The sequence below is a fragment of the Hyla sarda genome, chromosome 1 (genome assembly GCF_029499605.1).
Source record: "Hyla sarda isolate aHylSar1 chromosome 1, aHylSar1.hap1, whole genome shotgun sequence".
NCBI lineage: Eukaryota > Metazoa > Chordata > Amphibia > Anura > Hylidae > Hyla > Hyla sarda.
In genome coordinates this window covers 301901145-301922002 of record NC_079189.1, presented here as the reverse complement: position 1 = coordinate 301922002, position 20858 = coordinate 301901145, and the positions used below count along the sequence as shown (strand labels likewise).

Below are 20858 nucleotides of genomic sequence, written 5' to 3'. Positions count from 1 at the left end.
TAATGTTTGTCTGGCCGGTTCTTTAGAGACGAGTCTTCATGATGGCCTCTAATCAAAGAAGACGTAGCCTGTGAGTCACTAAATGTAACTGTAATCCCTTATAATGGCTGCAGAGCCCTTGCTAGTATCTACCTCTGTATGATCAGTATGTGGCAGTATTGTTGAATTTTTAGGGAAGTTTCACAGTAACTAGAATATAGCAGAGTGCAGTGCAGTAAAATACTGTGCAGCACAATGTATTACTGCACTCTGCTATAATCTAATTAGAAATATATAATTATAAAATGAAATAAGATTAGGGACAGGCCCTGGTGGCGGATTCGGGGGGGCGGGCCATGTGGTGGAAGGGGGGGGGCAGGCCTTAAGCAATGTGTGTTGTTATAGGCACTGAAAAGCTAACATACTCTCCTTGCTCTGCTGATATAATGATGTAGTCAGAGAAGTTCAATGCAAAAACATCTAACATTGAACTGTCTCTATATATATCTCTAACATCAGTTCATACTTAGGGCACCACCACATATGCCCGACGATCTATCTCAGATCTGAGCTGGATTACTGTCCACAACGGATGCTGCAACTGATGGCAAAGTTCATCAATTGTGCATGGTCCGGCACCCAGTTATTTGCATCCATGGTGCATGGTGATCCAGTGTCCCAATTCAGGCACTGAATAAATCTGGGATCAGTTTGATCATCAGTTTCCCTCCAGCGCTTTTCTAAAGGGCCAGAGGAAAACTGAGCTGGATGGCTGGACAAATGTGACAGTGTGTTTATACAAAAAAATTGTGAAACATTGCCTAATTTGGAAGATATAGCGTTGCAAGTGCCACTGTTAAAAATTAAAACAAATAACAAAACACTTGACCAATTCAAATAGTCCAACATCACTAATATAACAAGTGGTTTCTCCAAATTCAACACAAAACAATATTTTTCATTTTTTATTGCCCAATTCTAAAAACTATTACTTAATTTTTTTTTAGACCAAGCTGGTTGTGACCTTGTTTTTTTTTTTGTAGGAAAATGATTAGCTTTTATTAGTACCATTTTTGTGTACATATGATTTTTTTGATCGCTATCTTTTCCAGGAGGCGGATTAACAAAACACTGCCATTCACTGATTTTAGAAAACTATTTTCAGTGTTCACCAAGTGGGATTATTTATGTTCTATTTTTATAGTTCAGGTCATTACAGATGTGGAAACCAAATATGTTGTTTTGTTAAAAATGATCTTATGTTTTATATAAAAATTAATTTTGTATGGGGAAATTATAAATTTTTGGGGAGTGGGGTGCTGGATTTTTTAAATCATTTTATCAATTTTTTAAAAATATTTTTGATCTTCTGATACTAATGTAGTACAATGTACAGGGTGGGCCATTTATATGGATACACCTTAATAAAATGGAAATGGTTGGTGATATTAACTTCCTGTTTGTGGCACATTAGTACATGTGAGGGGAGAAACTTTTCAAGACGTGTGGTGACAATGGCCGCCATTTTGAAGTCGGCCATTTTGAATCCAACTTTTGTTTTTTCAATAGGAAGAGGGTCATGTGACACATCAAACTTATTGGGAATTTCACAAGAAAAACAATGATGTTGGTTTTAACGTAACTTTATTCTTTCATGAGTTATTTACAAGTTTCTGACCACTTATAAAATGTGTTCAATGCGCTGCCCATTGTGTTGGATTGTCAATGCAACACTCTTCTCCCACTCTACACACACTGATAGCAACACCGCAGGAGAAATGCTAGCACAGGCTTCCAGTATCCGTAGTTTCAGGTACTGCACATCTCGTATCTTCACAGCATAGACAATTGCCTTCAGATGACCCCAAAGATAAGTCTAAGGGGGTCAGATCGGGAGACCTTGAGGGCCATTCAACTGGATATGCCAAATTTCTACATTATGATGTGTTTCCCTCTTCATGCACTGAAGCTGGCACGTTCCCTGAGTTTTTCCAGCAAGATGGAGCACCACCACATTGTGGGTGTCAGGTCCAAGCATTCCTAGATGAACAGTTTCCTGGAAAGTGGATTGGTCGTAATGGGCCTCCCGATCTGACCCCCTTAGACTTTTATCTTTGGGGTCATCTTAAGGCAATTATCTATGCTGTGAAGATAAGAGATATGCAGCACCTGAAACTACGGATACTGGAAGCCTGTGCTAGCATTTCTCCTGCGGTGTTGCTATCAGTGTGTGAAGAGTGGGAGAAGAGGGTTGCATTGACAATCCAACACAATGGACAGCACATTGAACACATTTTATAAGTGGTCAGAAACTTGTAAATAACTCATGAAAGAATAAAGTTATGTTAAAACCAAGCACATCATTGTTTTTCTTGTGAAATTCCCAATAAGTTTGATGTGTCACATGACCCTCTTCCTATAGAAAAAACAAAAGTTGGATTCAAAATGGCCGACGCCATGGTCACCACCCATCTTGAAAAATTTCCCCCCTCACATATGCTAATGTGCCACAAACAGGAAGTTAATATCACCAACCATTCCCATTTTATTAAGGTGTATCCATATAAATGGCCCACCCTGCATTATGCTGACAGGCAGTCTATACAGCTGTGCCCTCAGCATGGCTGTATACAGGCAAAATCTTTACATGTCTGGCCTCCAGCTGCAATGGAAACTGTCATCACCACCTGGCAGTTTTGTCTGTGGGCTGCTGATGGGCTGACAAACCCCTACAAATCCCTTATATCATGACCACAGCATGTAAGGGGTAAACTGCAAGGATCTGATATTTCTTCAGTCCTTGCAGTTAGTGTGGGAGCCCTATTATACTAGTTTATTCAAGTACATTTTTTTTTTGCTAATGAGCTGCTGAAACTTACTTGCTAATGGGAAATACAGGACACTTGTCCCAGATCACCAAGTAATGGTGTGCTGCTTGTCAGTGTAGGATGTGTTTATTGAACATTATCATTAAGAAATAAAATACCAAAACAACAAACAAAGGGAAGAAACAAGCAAAGAGAACAAATGCTTGGTTCAGTGAGTATACAAAAGCCTGGAGCGGCTCAAATCATTAGAATACAATCTAGAGACAACAGTAGATACCTGTACATTGTGGGAATTTGCAGAATGAGGGAGTAACAATATGAGGATGTTATCCAGTCACTGTGTGGACGTATTGTAGAGATCTTGTATATATAAATATTCTGTTCTTGATTTTAAAGACACTGCAATTTAAAGAGTACCTATCACAATCTAAACTTTCCCTAATCCCCCTCCCCATCTGTCCCTGACTTTGACAAAGTCTATCCCTGCATTTATTTTTCTATGCTCTTGGGGTAGTGCAGTTGTAAGCAGAGAGCAGGGGAGGTTGTCATAGCAACGGCAAGTCCAGAGCAGTACTTATATAGTTAGCCATGTGGAAAGTGGACAGAGGGGAGAGGAACTGAGAAAAGAGAAGAGGGAATATATCCTCTCTGTTTGCTCCCTGCTTGTGTATGAGCTGAGTGCTCCCCCTCCCTCCCTCCTGCCTGTCTGACAGGCTGGGAGCTGCACTGAGCAGATTTCAGATGCACTCACTGTGTCCAAAATGCTTGCTGACAGTATTGCTACAGAGACCCCTAGTGGAGAAGTTTTTAAAGTAAAAAAAAAAAAAAACATGAGAGGAGGAAATTTTTTTTAAGTAAAAGCAATTAAAAAGCTGTTCAGCAGGGCTTTATCTTGAATATATAAAAAGTTTGTTTCTTGAGAGATACACTTTAAAAGCACATAAACTAGCGATGCAATGTCAACAAGCTTATTGCGGGCATACCTTTCTTTGTAGAATTTTTTTCTTGATAGCTATAAAAATATTAATGAATTATATTCCGTATCCAAGTGTCAGAGAGGCATAGTCTGGGGTCTGCAAGGCCCTGGGGCCACAATACTGATGCTTGAGACAACACCTGATTTGCAGATGTCACTTTTTGAGGAATTCAGGGGAATAATTCTGAGACTGTAGTAATTACCAAAAGTGGCATTTTGTGTTGAATTTGGAGAAAAAAGTTGTTGAGGTATCTTTATTCTACTAGTTGAATTTATTTATTTATTTATTTTTTTAACTGAAAATGTGTAAATTTTAGAAATAAACCTAATTTGAATGGGGCAGGATAATTTTTCAACTATATAGTTACCACTGTTTAAACATAAGAGCCTTGGGCTTTTGTTTCTTGTGCCTTTTGTTTAAACCAGAACATATGAAATCCACTTACCAGGACTTTGTTGTTTTGCTTGGTTATTGTTACTATACGTCCTTCTTCACTTGTTTGATCGGAGTTAGCTTGTGTTATTCTAATATCCACAATGTCCTCAAAGTCACTAAATGGCTGCCACAACTGTAAAACAATATGTTGTTGGGTTAATGTATTCTACATATGAAAGACTGTTAGTTATACTGCTGAGAAAGATGTTGTAAGTCCATGTACTTTGTAAATGTTAATCCTATGTCACATCCCATCTGAGAGTTTTTTTTTTTTTTACATAAGACTAACTAAATATAAGTCAATAAACTCTATATATGTGAAGGTGTGAGGCCATGAAATTGTTTTTATTTTTTACAACTCGAGAGGTTATCACATAATGCAACAATTATTATATACTATATACAATATGGCACCAGGACAAATATGAAATGAAATGTTGCAGCATCAATAAATTAGGACACTGCTTTAGAATAGGTGGGTAAGAAATAAAGAAGGATGGGCAAAAAGAATTCACACCATGTAGGCAGTAAAGGCAGTAGCTATGTGGTACAGTAAAAGGGGCATCCATATCAGGTTAGTCTCCTTCTACTAAAGATGATATGGACCTGCATATTCTTTCTCTAGCAACAGGTGGTACAATGAACAAGCCTAAAGGGGTTAGGCACTTTGTAAAAATGTATCCCATATCCTTTGGACCCTCTTGCGATCTCCTGCACAAGGCACAGTTCTTACCTCAGCATGCAGGTCCCACTGCTTTTTCTGAGATGCCCACTCAGCCAATCACTTGCTGAGACAGGTTTGCATCTGATTGGCTGAGCGGACCAACTCCAAGGTTGTAGGTCTGAGTGCGCTGTGGAGAAGTGATGGACCCTGCATGCTGAGATGTGAGCTGGGCATCGTACAGGAGATTGTTGGGGGTCCCATTGGCCAGAGTCCCTGCGATCAGGCACCAATCCCCTATCTTATGAATAGGGGATACATTTTCATTAAGTGCATAACCCCTTTAACATTCCCTATCCTCCAAAGGGATGGAGGGAAAGGATTGAACAACCATTGTTTTCTGACCTAGGGGTGTGAGAAAACACTTGTTAGTGTTTTGATTTAGATTGTTGCCATAGGGGCCCTTTCAGTTCCACTGAGGTGGTAACCAAGAGGCTGGGTTCACAAAGTATTTAAGTAAATATTTTTAGAGAAATCCGGGAGTGTTAATGCTTCAGGGAAGAACTATGACTGAAAGAGTTGCTCTCCTGTACCCTTTCTGTCCTGTGTGTCCTGTATTGTATATATCTCAAATGGTTAATAAGTGCCTCATGTTATGTATGAGAATGTCTTTATAATGTTCATGTGCCTTCAAATGTTGTTACCAAGTCATGTAACCAGGGAAAGTGTCAGTGACCAGGTGACTTCTGTGGTGACCTATATGATCCCTCCAAATTGCTCCCTTATAAACCCAGGGAGGAGCTAGTTTAGTCTTCTTGAGTGCATGCTGAGGAACAGACCTGAGAGTGTCTGGTGCCCTAGTCACGCAGCCACGCTTTCATCACCAAGTGCCCCACAGGTGAATGTCAAAGCCTAGTAAGCTAAACAAGGGGTGAAGTCTAGTCAGTTCTAGTCAAACTAGTCAAGTCTGTCTAAATTCAGCGTGGCTCTGCAGCATCTTGTCCAAGTCCACTACAATTCCCAGCGAGCCCACAAGTCTCCTAAGTCACTGGTCATCTCCTTGGGCCAAACTGAGCTGTAAAGACTATTCCGTCTGTCTGCCTCAGTAAAGCTGCTGTTGTTCCGTAACTTGGCATCAGAGTCATTATTTGCCCCGCACCTAGCCCAGGATCCAGCGGCCATACCTCGGGTGGTGCAGAGGTTAACCATGCCCTGGTGTCACGAATACAATGGGTTAATGCCATCTTCCCCTAGGGTAATAACATCTGGCCTAATTACACCCTCACCAAAAGTTGTATCTGTTGTTTTTTAACCCCTTCCTGGTTTTGCGTAAAATATTGACCAAAATACTATGTAAAGCAAGCCTAAGTATAATTTCTTCAATGTTTTCTGATATGCTAACATGTTTAACCCCTTAAGGACAATGGACGTACTCCTACGCCCCCGTTTCCGAGTCCTTAAGGACACAGGATGTAGGAGTACGTCCTGTCCATTCCCGGCCCCCCACCGCTAGCCAGAGGGGAGCCGGTGCCCGATGCCTGCTGTAATCGTTCAGCAGGCATCGTGGCATATCGCCCAGGGGGGTCATTATGCCCCCCCCCCCATGTCGGCGATTGGCAGATCGCTGGACAATTCAGTCCAGCGATCTGCGGCGATTCCGGGTCAATCGGGTCTCCAGTGACCCGGAATTACTGGCTGATCGGGGCCCCGAACAGCCATAGAGAGCAGGGGTGAGGTGGCGCTGGTGCCACCTCACGATCGCCCTGATTCTTTGGCCGGTTTACCGGCCGACCAATCAGGGTGCCTGCTGCGGGTGTCACTCCCGCAACCCGCTCCGCCCCTCTTCCGGAGGACGTGAGCGGGTGCGGGACGTGCACCCCGGGTGCTGGGGACCCCAATCCCTGGCGTTAATGTTGAGATCAGGGCCCCAGGAGTGGCGACGGCGGCGGCGAGGGACTGACCTGATGCAGCGTGGAGCAGCAGCAGGAGGTGAGTGACAGCCTCCTGCTGTTGCTTAGCAACAGCTCCCAGCATGCAAAAAGGGCTTGCTGTAGTTATGCAACAGCAGGAGGCAGACCACCACAACTCCCAGCATTCCCTTATGGGCATGCTGGGACTTATAGTTTGCAACAGCTGGAGGCACATTTTTTCTATGGAAAAGTGTACCTTCAGCTGTTGTATAACTACAACTCCCAGCTTGCACAATCAGCTAAAGTGCATGCTGGGAGTTGTAGTGGTGCATCTGCTGGTTGCATAACTACAACTCCCAGCATGCCCATTGGCTGTCAGTGACTGCTGAGAGTTGTAGTTTTGCAACAGCTGAAGGCACACTGAGTTAAGTAGCAAACCAGTGTGCCTCCAGCTGTTGCATAACTACAATCCCCAGCATCCCCAGCCAAAGTAGTATGCCTCCAGCTGTTGCATAACTACAAGACCCAGCATGCCCTTCCGCTGTCCGTACATGCTGGGGGTTGTAGCTTTTGCAACAGCTGAAGGCACACTGGTTGCAAAACACTGAGTTTGTTACCAAACTCGGTGTTTCACAACCAGTGTGCCTCCAGCTGTTGCAAAACTACAACTCCCAGCATGCACTGATAGAAAGTACATGCTGGGAGTTGTAGTTTTGCAACAGCTGGACGTTCCCCCCCCCGATGTGAAAGTACAGGGTACACTCACATGGGCGGAGGTTTACAATAAGTACCCGGCTGCAAGTTTGAGCTGCGGCAAATTTTCTGCCGCAGCTCAAACTGCCAGCGAGAACTACTGTGAACCCCCGCCCGTGCGACTGTACCCTAAAAACACTACACTAAGACAAAATAAAATAAAAAGTAAAAAACACTACATATACACATACCCCTACACAGCCCCCCTCCCCAATAAAAATGAAAAACGTCTGGTACGCCACTGTTTCCAAAACAGAGCCTCCAGCTTTTGCAAAACTACAACTCCCAGCATGCACTGATAGACCATACATGCTGGGAGTTGTAGTTTTGCAACAGCTGGATGTTCCCTCCCCGATGTGAATGTACAGGGTACACTCACATGGGCGTGGTTTACAATAAGTATCCGGCTGCAAGTTTGAGCTGCGGCAAATTTTCTGCCTCAGCTCAAACTGCCAGCGAGAAACTAGTGTAAACCCCTGCCCGTGTGACTGTACCCTAAAAACACTACGCTACACTACCAAAAAATAAAATAAAAAGTAAAAAACACTACATATACACATACCCCTACACAGCCCCCCTCCCCAATAAAAATGAAAAACGTCTGGTATGCCACTGTTTCCAAAATGGAGCCTCCAGCTGTTGCAAAACAACTACTCCCAGTATTGCAGGACAGCCGTTGACTGTCCAGGCATGCTGGGAGTTTTGCAACAGCTGGAGGCACCCTGTTTGGGAATCACTGGCGTAGAATACCCCTATGTCCACCCCTATGCAAGTCCCTAATTTAGGCCTCAAATGCACATGGCGCTCTCACTTTGGAGCCCTGTCGTCTTTCAAGGCAACAGTTTAGGGTCACATATGGGGTACGGGGTACTCGGGAGAAATTGTTACAAATTTTGGGGGGTATTTTCTGCTATTACCCTTTTTAAAAATGTAAAATTTTTGGGAAACCAAGCATTTTTTTTTTTTTTTTTTTACATATGCAAAAGTCGTGAATCAGCTGTGGGGTATTAAGGTTCACATTACCCCTTGTTATGTTCCCCGAGGGGTCTAGTTTCCAAAATGGTATGCCATGTGTTTTTTTTTTTTTGCTGTCCTGGCACCATAGGGGCTTCCTAAATGTGGCATGCCCCCAGAGCAAAATTTGCTTTCAAAAAGCCAAATGTGACTCCTTCTCTTCTGAGACCTGTAGTGCGCCAGCAGAGCACTTTTCACCACCATGTGGGGTGTTTTCTGAATCGGGAGAAATTGGGCTTCAAATTTTGGGGGGTATTTTCTGCTATTACCCTTTTTAAAAATATTAAAATGTTGGAAAACCAAGCATTTTCGGTAAAAAAAAAATGTTTTTTTTTACATATGCAAAAGTCGTGAAACACCTGTAGGGTATTAAGGTTCACATTACCCCTTGTTACGTTCCCCGAGGGGTCTAGTTTCCAAAATGGTATGCGATGTGTTTTTTTTTTTTTTGCTGTTCTGGCACCAGAGGGGCTTCCTAAATGCAGCATGCCCCCAGAGCAAAATTTGCTTTCAAAAAGCCAAATGTGACTCCTTCTCTTCTGAGACCTGTAGTGCACCAGAAGAGCAATTTTCACCCCCATATGGGGTGTTTTATGAATCGGGAGAAATTGGGCTTCAAATTTTGGGGGTATTTTCTGCTATTATACTTTTAAAAAATGTAAAATTTTTGGGAAACCAAGCATTTTAGGTAAAAAATGTTTTTTCCATATGCAAAAGTTGTGAATCACCTGTGGGGTATTAAGGTTCACTTTACCCCTTGTTACGTTCCCGAGGGGTCTAGTTTCCAAAATGGTATGCCATGTGTTTTTTTTTTTGCTGTCCTGGCACCATAGGGGCTTCCTAAAGGTAACATGCCCCCCAAAAACCATTTGTCGCTCCTTCCCTTCTGAGCCCTCTACTGCGCCCGCCGAACAATTAACATAGACATATGAGGTATGTCCTTACTCGAGAAAAATTGGGTTTCAAATACAAGTAAAAATTTTCTCATTTTTACCCCTTGCAAAAATTCAAAAATTGGGTCTACAAGAACATGCGAGTGTAAAAAATGAAGATTTTTAATTTTCTCCTTCACTTTGCTGCTATTCCTGTGAAACACCTAAAGGGTTAATACACTTACTGAATGTCATTTTGAATACTTTGGGGGGTTTAGTTTTTATAATGGGGTCTTTTATGGGGTATTTCTAATATGAACACCCTTCAAATCCACTTCAAACCTGAACTGGTCCATGAAAAATAGCGAGTTTGAAAATTTTGTGAAAAATTTCAAAATTGCTGCTGAACTTTGAAGCCATCTGGTGTCTTCCAAAAGTAAAAACTCATACATTTTATGATGCAAACATAAAGTAGACATATGTATATGTGAACAAATTTTTTTTTTTATTTTGAATATCCATTTTCCTTACAAGCAGAGAGCTTCAAAATTTGAAAAATGCTAAATTTTCATTTTTTCATCAAATTTGGGGATTTTTCACCAAGAAAGGATGCAAGTTACCATAAAAGTTTACCACTAAGTTAAAGTAGAATATGTCACGAAAAAACAATCTCGGAATCAGAATGATAACTAAAAGCATTCCAGAGTTATTAATGTTTAAAGTGACAGTGGTCAGAATTGCAAAAAAAGCTCTGGTCCTTAAGGTGTAAAATGGCCTGGTCCTTAAGGGGTTAATGTGTATTCATGCCACAAACAGACCAGTACCACTAAAAATTATAATCTCTGGTATGTACAGATAAAGAAGAAAAATAATGTGCATTACCCAATTTCTGTTTAGATCAATGCATTGTCTGTGTAATACAGGACAGAAACTCCAGAGAAACAAAAACACTCTTTGTAATAGCTCTTTTCATTCTGGCCAAGACATAATGGCACTGTGCACTGAGGTCAAGCAGGGCTCTGTGCCCTGAGGACAAGCAGGGCTCTGTACACTGAGGACAAACAGGGCTCTGTGCAGTGAGGACAAGCAGGGCTCTGTACAGAGGACAAGCAGGGCTCTGTACACTGAGGACAAGCAGGGCACTGTACACTGAGGACAAGCAGGGCTCTGTGCACTGAGGACAAGCAGGGCTCTGTGCACTGAGGACAAGCAGGGATCTGAGCAGTGAGACTATGTGACATGCCCCTGGCTCACACATCAGGATGATTGACAAGCAAGGAGCCTGTACAGAGCCCTGCTTTTCCTGCCCTCACTTCCTGTATTTGGACTCCTAATAGAGACACACAGGCAATAGCTACAGGGACCGCATTTTTTCACCTCAAAATATAAATTTTTTAACCAGTGTATCTTACAAATCTACATATAATGGTATCTACATGATATAAAAAGTTTTTGTTAATGACACTTTAAATGGCACATGAAAATGTGTTTGTAATCTTGACAATATCTTTAACTCAATCTATTTTATATACCATGGGGGCATGATTATGAGTCATGTTTTACACTACATGCTGAAAGGGAAAAAAAAAATTCAAATAAACTGGTGCCAGAAAAGTACACAGATTTGTAAATTACTTTTAATTAAAGAGACAAAGCCTTTCAGAACTTATCAGCTGCTGTATGCTCCATAGGAAGTTGTATAGTTCTTCCCAGTCTGACCACAGTGCTCTCTGCTGACACCTCTGTCCATGCCAGGAACTGTCCAAAACATGCACAAATCCCCGAAACAAACCTCTCCTGGTCTGGACAGTTCCTGACATGGAGAGCACTGTAGAGAAAGAGCATTCCAAAGAACTACACAAATTTCAGCAGCTGATAAGTACTAAGGTGATAAGGGGGTTCTAGCAGTCGGTTCTAGCAGTCGGACCCCGGCAATTGGACACTTATCCCCTATTCTTTGGATAGGGATTAGTGTTACTGCACTGGAGTACTCCTTTAAGATTTTTAAATAAGTAATTTACAAACTTGTATTACTTTTCTGGCACCAGTTGATCTGAAAACATTTTTTTTCTTCCAAAGTACTGCTTTAGGGCTCGTTCACATGGACAATGGACCCTACAGTGTGCCTCCAAATGTGCCTGCTTGGAGCGGAAATTCGCTGCTACAAGCAGACGCACTGCAGTGTGCGAGTCGCCGCACGCATGCGCAGTATACTTGTACACATCTCAGCTGCTCTCAACCTAGCTCAGGGGGCAGGGGGAGCGGCCGCAGTGTGTCTGCTCATAGCGGTGGGGTCTGTAGGGTCCATCTTCTGTGGATTAGCAGCGTAAAATATGCTGTGGATCTGTCCATGTGAATGAGCCCTTAAAGTGTAATTGACATTTTAGCAAACACTGGACATGTCATTGAGGCATGTCAAAAGTATATATTGGTGGGGGTCCAGGTGCTGAGACCCACAAAAAACACTAAACTGGGTGAGGAGAAGAACTCAGTAGAGCGCTGTTTCTCTTTGCTGTAGCAGTGCTCCCTGAAGATAGACCCATGAATTTTCCAGCAGTCCGTATTTAGCAACATGGAGAAAATGAAGAGTAACAGCTGTCAGCCTGAAGCAGCCGGAGGTCTATGAGATGCTAGGCATGATGAATGACTTCTATGCCCCTCCTTCGTGCAATGACCTCACTCACCCCGTGCCACAACATGTGGAGAGGAAGACCCTGTTAGCGTGAGAGTGGGAGAAATGTATTTACTTATTATGGTGAGCAGGTCCTGTCTACTAATGGGGGGGTGGGGGCACATATCTGTTCACTAGGGAACACCTGTCTACCTACAGTGGGTGGGTAATAGTCATCCTACAGGATAGCCCCTGACAATCAATGGAGAGCACCTCTCTACCCACAGAGGGGCACCTGTCCAGTGGCGTCGCTGGGGGGGGGCAGAGGGGGCCATGGCCCCCCCTAGATCAGGCTGTGCCCCCCTTGTGCCCCCCACAATTTAAAATTAAGATATATTCAGGGCCGGTGTGAGGTGGATTTTTCAAACCCATGCAAAAGTCAGCTGCCGTCACGTTTTTTTTTTTTTTATCAGTTACTGGGGCCGGTGTGAGGTGAAAAAATCAAACCCGTGAAAAATCGGACCGCTCCTCCCCACCTCACACTGGCAGCAGCTCCTCTATTGCTGCGCCGGTGTAACGGTAATTTGAACTTTTTTTTAAAATTCATTTCCCGCCCGGCCTGCGCTCCGTGACTCACAGGCGGGGGAAGGGACGTATCTGTGTGCTTTGCTCTGCGTGCGCACACAGCGTCCCCCTGCATATCCCTTCGTCTCCCTGCATCTCCCATTGTCCCCCTGCATATCCCTTTGTCTCCCTGCATCTCCCATCGTCTCCACCCCCCACTGCTGTCATCCATGTTCACCCTCTGTTACCCCTTCTTAACCCTCTCCACCCCCCACTCCTGTCATCCATGTCCACCCCCTGTAACCCCTTCTTAAGCCTCTCCACCTCCAACTCCTGTCTTCCGTGTCCACCCCTCTGTTACCCCTTCTTAACCCTCTCCACCCCCTACTCCTGTCATCCATGTCCACCCCTCTGTTACCCCTTCTTAACCCTCTCCACCCCCCACTGCTGTCATCCATGTCCACCCTTTCTGTTACCCCTTCTTAACCCTGTCCACCCCCCACTGCTGTCATCCATGTCCACCCCCTGTCCATCCCTGTCACCCATGTTCACTCCACAGTCCGCCCCCCCAGTCTACCCCCTGTCACACATATCTACCCCCCCAGTCTACCCCGTCACCCATGTCCACCCCCTATTCACCCCTCTGTCACCCCTCTTTTAATCACCCTTGTCCACCCTCCTGTCATCCGTGTCCACCTTGGCCACCCGTCTGTCACCCCTGTCCATTCCTGTCACACATGTTCACCCCTCTGGCCACCCCCCAGTCTACACCTGTCACCCATGTCCACCCCCTATTCACCCCTTTGTCACTCCTGTCCACCCCTCTTTTAACCGCTTCTCCACCCTCCTGTCATCCATGTACACCTTGGCCATCCCCCTATCCCCCCCTCTGTCACCCATGTTCATCCCCCGTTGTCCACCCCTCTGATCACATCCTGGTCACCCATGTTCACCCCTCTGTCCCTTTGTCATCCCTGTCTCCACCTTGTCACTCCTGTCCACTCCTGTCACCCATCTACACTCTTCTACACCCCTCTGTCACCCATCTACACCCCTCTGTCACCCATGTACACCCCCCTATGCCCCCTATCACCCAGGTACACTCTTCTACAGCCCTCTGTCACCCATGTACACCCCCCTATGCCCCCTGTCACCCATGTACACCCCCCTATGCCCTCTGTCACCCATGTACACTGCTCTACACCCATCTGTCACCCATGTACACCCCCCTATGCCCTCTGTCACCCATGTACACCCCTCTGTCACCCATGTACACCCCTCTGTCACCCATGTACACCCCTCTGTCACCTATGTACACTCCTCTACACCCCTCTGTCACTCATGTACACCCCCCTATGCTCCCTGTCACCCATGTACACTCCTCTACACCCCTCTGTCACCCATTTACACCCCTCTACACCCCTCTGTCATCCATGTACACTCTTCTACACCCCTCTGTCACCCATGTACATCCCTCTGTCACCCATGTACACCCCTCTACACCTCTCTGCCACCCGTGTACACTCCTCTATACGCCTCTGTCACCCATGTACACTCCTCTACACCCCTCTGTCACCCATGTATACTCCTCTACACCCCTCTGTCACCCATGTACACTCCTCTACACCCCTCTGTCACCCATGTACACTCCTCTACACCCCTCTACCACCCATGTACATTTTTCTACACCCCTTTACACCTATACGCCCCTGTATTCCTCTCCACTTGTAAAAGGGGAATCTGGAGAATGATGCTGATGCAGAGCCTAATAGGTTTGTTTTGCAGGTTTAATGGTGAAGAATTGAGGCTGGAAGAACCTGTGATGATGGCCCGGACCAGATGGAGAAGAGAAGAGAACGACACTGATTAGAGAAGACGTCATTTGTGAGTTGCTGCATAATGCAGCACTGTAAACTACATACACAGATAAATAGATATTAGAGATTTATCAAAACCTGTCCAGAGGAAAAGTGAATTGCCCACAGCAACCAATCAGATTGCCTCTTCCATTTTTAACAAGGCCTCTGAAAAATGAAAGAAGCGATCTGATTGCTTGCTGTGGGCAACTCAGCAACTTTTCCTACTGACAGATTTTGATAAATCTCCCCCATTGTGTAATCCTTTTTTTTTTTTTTTTGCTCGTCAACTTCGGTAGGGGTGACCGGCGAATTTTTTTTTTCTGCGGTGTGCCTCGTCGAACCAAAAGTACAGTACCAGCACCTCTTTTGGGCCACTTAAAGCACTGGGGATGAGGGCTGTGTATATATGGGGATGAGGGCTGTGTATATATGGGGATGAGGGCTGTGTGTATGGAGGGCTGTGCATATATGGGGATGGGGCTGTGTATATGGAGGGCTGTGTATATATGGGCATGGGGCTGTGTATATGGAGGGCTGTGTATATGGGGATGGGGCTGTGTGTATGGAGGGCAGTGTATATGGGGGCTGTGTGTATGGAGGGCTGTGTATATATGGGCATGGGGCTGTGTATATGGAGGGCTGTGTATATGGAGGGCTGTGTATATATGGGCATGGGGCTGTGTATATGGAGGGCTGTGTATATGGAGTTGGGGCTGTGTGTATGGAGGGCTGTGTATATGGGGGTTGTGTGTATGGAGGGCTGTGCATATATGGGGATGAGGCTGCATATGTGTGTATATGGAGGGCTGTATATATGGGAATGGGGATGTGTGTATGGAGGGCTGTGTATATGGGGGCTGTGTATATATGGTCATGGGGCTGTGTATATATGGGGATGAGGGCTGTGTATATATGGGGATGGGGCTGTGTGTATGGGGGGCTGTGTATATATGGGGATGGGGCTGTGTATATGGAGGGCTGTGTATATATGGGCATGGGGCTGTGTATATGGAGGGCTGTATATATGGGGATAGGGCTGTGTGTATGGAGGGCTGTGTATATGGGGGCTGTGTGTATGGAGGGCTGTGTATATATGGGGATGGGGCTGTGTATGTGTGTATATTGAGGGCTGTATATATGGGGATGGGGCTGTATGTATGGAGGGCTGTGTATATGGGGGCTGTGTGTATGGAGGGATGTATTTATGGGGATGGGGCTGTGTATGTGTGTATATGGGGGCTGTGTGTATGGAGGGCTGTATATATGGGGATGGGGCTGTGTATGTGTGTATATGGAGGGCTGTGTGTGTATTTGGAGGGCTGTGTATATGGGGGCTGTGTGTATGGAGGGATGTATATATGGGGATGGGGCTGTGTATGTGTGTATATGGGGGCTGTGTGTATGGAGGGATGTATATATGGGGATGGGGCTGTGTATGTGTGTATATGGGGGCTGTGTGTATGGAGGGCTGTATATATGGGGATGGGGCTGTGTATGTGTGTATATGGAGGGCTGTGTGTGTATTTGGAGGGCTGTGTATATGGGGGCTGTGTGTATGGAGGGATGTATATATGGGGATGGGGCTGTGTATGTGTGTATATGGGGGCTGTGTGTATGGAGGGATGTATATATGGGGATGGGGCTGTGTATGTGTGTATATGGGGGCTGTGTGTATGGAGGGCTGTATATATGGGGATGGGGCTGTGTATGTGTGTATATGGAGGGCTGTGTGTGTATTTGGAGGGCTGTGTATATGTATATGGAGGGCTGTGTGTGTATATGGAGGGCTGTGTATGTATATGGAGGGCTGTGTATGTGTGGATATGGGGGCTGTGTATGTTTGTGTATGGAGGGCTGTGTATATGGGGGCTGTGTATGTGTGTATATGGGGGCTGTGTATGTTTGTGTATGGAGGGCTGTGTATATGGGGGCTGTGTATGTGTGTATATGGGGGCTGTGTATGTTTGTGTATAGAGGGCTGTGGATATGGGGGCTGTGTATGTGTGGATATGGGGGCTGTGTATGTGTGGATGTGGGGGCTGTGTATGTGTGGATATGGGGGCTGTATATGTGTGGATATGTGGGCTGTGTATGTTTGTGTATGGAGGGCTGTGGATATGGGGGCTGTGTATGTGTGGATATGGAGGGCTGTGTATGTGTGGATATGGGGGCTGTGTATGTTTGTGTATGGAGGGCTGTGGATATGGGGGCTGTGTATGTGTGGATATGGGGTCTGTGTATGTGTGGATATGGGGGCTGTGTATGTGTTATGAGGGCTGTGTATGTGTTATGGGGGCTGTGTATGTTTGGATATGGGGGCTATGTGTGTATATGGGGGCTGTGTATGTTTGTATATGGAGGGCTGTGGATATGGGGGCTGTGTATATGTGGATATGGGGGCTGTGTATGTTTGTGTATGGAGGGCTGTGCATATGGGGGCTGTGTATGTGTGTATATGGGGGCTGTGTATGTTTGTGTATGGAGGGCTGTGGATATGGGGGCTGTGTATGTGTTATGGGGGCTGTGTATGTGTTATGCGGGCTGTGTATGTGTGGATATGGGGCTATGTATGTGTGGATATGGGGGCTATGTGTGTATATGGGGGCTGTGTATGTTTGTATATGGAGGGCTGTGTATATGGGGGCTGTGTATGTGTGTATATGGGGGCTGTGTATGTTTGTGTATGGAGGGCTGTGTATATGGGGGCTGTGTATGTGTGTATATGGGGGCTGTGAATGTTTGTGTATAGAGGGCTGTGGATATGGGGGCTGTGTATGTGTGGATATGGGGGCTGTGTATGTGTGGATGTGGGGGCTGTGTATGTGTGGATATGGGGGCTGTATATGTGTGGATATGGGGGCTGTGTATGTTTGTGTATGGAGGGCTGTGGATATGGGGGCTGTGTATGTGTGGATATGGAGGGCTGTGTATGTGTGGATATGGGGGCTGTGTATGTTTGTGTATGAAGGGCTGTGGATATGGGGGCTGTGTATGTGTGGATATGGGGTCTGTGTATGTGTGGATATGGGGGCTGTGTATGTGTTATGAGGGCTGTGTATGTGTTATGGGGGCTGTGTATGTTTGGATATGGGGGCTATGTGTGTATATGGGGGCTGTGTATGTTTGTATATGGAGGGCTGTGGATATGGGGGCTGTGTATATGTGGATATGGGGGCTGTGTATCTTTGTGTATGGAGGGCTGTGCATATGGGGGCTGTGTATGTGTGTATATGGGGGCTGTGTATGTTGGTGTATGGAGGGCTGTGGATATGGGGGCTGTGTATGTGTTATGGGGGCTGTGTATGTGTTATGGGGGCTGTGTATGTGTGGATATGGGGCTATGTATGTGTGGATATGGGGGCTATGTGTGTATATGGGGGCTGTGTATGTTTGTATATGGAGGGCTGTGGATATGGGGGCTGTGTATGTGTGGATATGGGGGCTGTGTATGTTTGTGTATGGAGGGCTGTGTATGTGTGTATATGGTGGATTTGAGAGTGCAGTTTGCAGAGGGAGTCTGCAAAAATCTTTATTTTTAATTTTTTTAAATTAAATATGTTCTGCACGGTGTGTGTATATGGGGGCTGTGTATGTTTGTGTATAGAGGGCTGTGGATATGGGGGCTGTGTATGTGTGGATATGGGGGCTGTGTATGTGTGGATGTGGGGGCTGTGTATGTGTGGATATGGGGGCTGTATATGTGTGGATATGGGGGCTGTGTATGTTTGTGTATGGAGGGCTGTGGATATGTGGGCTGTGTATGTGTGGATATGGAGGGCTGTGTATGTGTGGATATGGGGGCTGTGTATGTTTGTGTATGGAGGGCTGTGGATATGGGGGCTGTGTATGTGTGGATATGGGGTCTGTGTATGTGTGGATATGGGGGCTGTGTATGTGTTATGAGGGCTGTGTATGTGTTATGGGGGCTGTGTATGTTTGGATATGGGGGCTATGTGTGTATATGGGGGCTGTGTATGTTTGTATATGGAGGGCTGTGGATATGGGGGCTGTGTATATGTGGATATGGGGGCTGTGTATGTTTGTGTATGGAGGGCTGTGCATATGGGGGCTGTGTATGTGTGTATATGGGGGCTGTGTATGTTGGTGTATGGAGGGCTGTGGATATGGGGGCTGTGTATGTGTTATGGGGGCTGTGTATGTGTTATGGGGGCTGTGTATGTGTGGATATGGGGCTATGTATGTGTGGATATGGAGGCTATGTGTGTATATGGGGGCTGTGTATGTTTGTATATGGAGGGCTGTGGATATGGGGGCTGTGTATGTGTGGATATGGGGGCTGTGTATGTTTGTGTATGGAGGGCTGTGTATGTGTGTATATGGTGGATTTGAGAGTGCAGTTTGCAGAGGGAGTCTGCAAAAATCTTTATTTTTAATTTTTTTAAATTAAATATGTTCTGCACGGTGTGTGTGTGTATATATATATATATATATATATATATATATATATATATATATATATACACATACACACGTTTTAAAATTGCCCCCCCCCCCACTTTTGTCACTGGCCCCCCATGTGCCCCCCCCCCCCCAAATATGAATGCTGGAGACGCCACTGCACCTGTCTACTTATGGAGGGAACCTATCTACCTACTAGTGTACTATATACCTACAGGAGGCACTACCTACGTACTGTAATGGACTTAATATAAATAATCATATACATATATAGTTTAATTGGTATAAAATGTCATATTTTACATTAGATGGAGCTGCCCACTTTTCAAAAGCTCTCATGAATGCCCTAATTCAAAAGTACTACACAGCACCAGGAATTACACCACTAACAGACAACTACTGCAAGTCCTGTGCTATTTGTGCAATCTGCAACCCAGGGCGTATGGAGAAAAAAAACCAGAAACACTTGGCCAGACTGCAGTACCCATTTCAAAGGATACAGATTGACCACTAGTGTTGCTCGCGAATATTCGCAATTCGAATATTATTCGCGAATATCGCATATTCGCGAATTCGCGAATTTCGCGAATATAGCGCTATATATTCGTAATTACGAATATTCGTTTATTTATTTATTTATTTTTTTTTTTTTTTCACAGTACACATCACAGTGATCACCCCTCTCTGCTTCCAGCTTGTGTGGTGTAAAGAAGGCTGTAATACTACTGTGTGAGACTGGCGTGCTAAAATTCGCATATGCGAAAATACGCATATGCTACTTTTCGCATATGCGAATTTGTACGCTTGCATATACCAATATTCACATATATTAATTTTCGCATACGCGGATATTCGCATATGCGAAAATAAAACGAGAATATAACGAATATGCGAATATTCGCGAATATAAGACGAATATTCGCCCATATATTCGCGAATATTCGCGAATTCGAATATGGCCTATGCCGCTCAACACTATTGACCACATACAAATGCCAAAGGTCGGAAGATTTGAATACGCCCTTTTGATGGTGTACATGTTCTCAGGGTGGCCAGAAGCCTACCCAACTACCAATATGATAGCCAAGGCAATGGCCAAGAAACTCCTCAATGAAACAGTATGTGGGTATGGAGTACCTGAAGTCATAGAAAGTGACCAAGAACCTGCTTTCACAGTTACGGTGACAAAATAAATCTGGTCTGCCCTAGGAGTCACTTTATCCTTTCATACTCTCTATCACCCCAGAGCAGTGGAAAGGTTGAAAAAATAAATGGTACCCTTAAAACTCGAATGTTGAAAATGTCCCAAGAAACTGGTCTACCTTGGCCTGATAGTCTACCCATTGCCCTCTATAGCGTTAGATACACCCCTAGAGGAGTGCATTCCCTATCCCCCTATGAGATTTTGTTTGGCACCGCCCCAAGATTAGGGTGTTACTGTCCTCAGCAGTTGGAAGTATAGTCTGATGAACTAACTAATTATGTGGCCCCATTATCAAGGGAGTTGACTAAAATACATGCCTGAGTGTTTTCTTCTATTCCAGATCCTGAAGCAGTTGCTGGGACTCACAAGCTATTGCCTGGTGATAGTGAAAATGTTTGTGAGAAAGAATCCTCGAGCCCAGATTTGACGATCCATTCAAAGTTCTGCTGACCACATCCACTTCAGTCAAGGTGGAAGGGAAGAACACCTGGATACAAGCTTCCCACTGCAAGAAGGTGCCAATGCCAGAAGACAAAGGAACCAGTACAACCCAATCATGAAGATCATATATATCCTTTGTCTAGTATCAATGGCACTAGGCGGCCCAGAGATAGCCATAACTATGAAAAAGGGACTAATATGGTTCTGGTTTAATTCAGTAAATGCCACTGTAGCCACATATGTTTTTGATGCATGTGCAATGTTAACTTGCCCGAGGAGAGACAATCAATGGAAGTGGTATCATGAAGGATATGGGGAGGGATATGTGTGT

General features: G+C 44.9%; 1 protein-coding gene across 7 annotated transcripts in view; it reads right to left on the bottom strand.

Annotated features, from left to right (window-relative positions):
• The window catches only part of JAK3 (Janus kinase 3), a 264164-nt gene that overhangs the window by 180142 nt on the left and 63164 nt on the right, over positions 1–20858 (bottom strand). For all 7 annotated transcript variants that reach the window (XM_056518127.1, XM_056518128.1, XM_056518131.1 and 4 more), the window contains exon 7: positions 4230–4352. In XM_056518127.1, coding sequence (XP_056374102.1) covers positions 4230–4352 — 123 coding nt within the window. The remainder of the gene's footprint in view (positions 1–4229; positions 4353–20858) is intronic.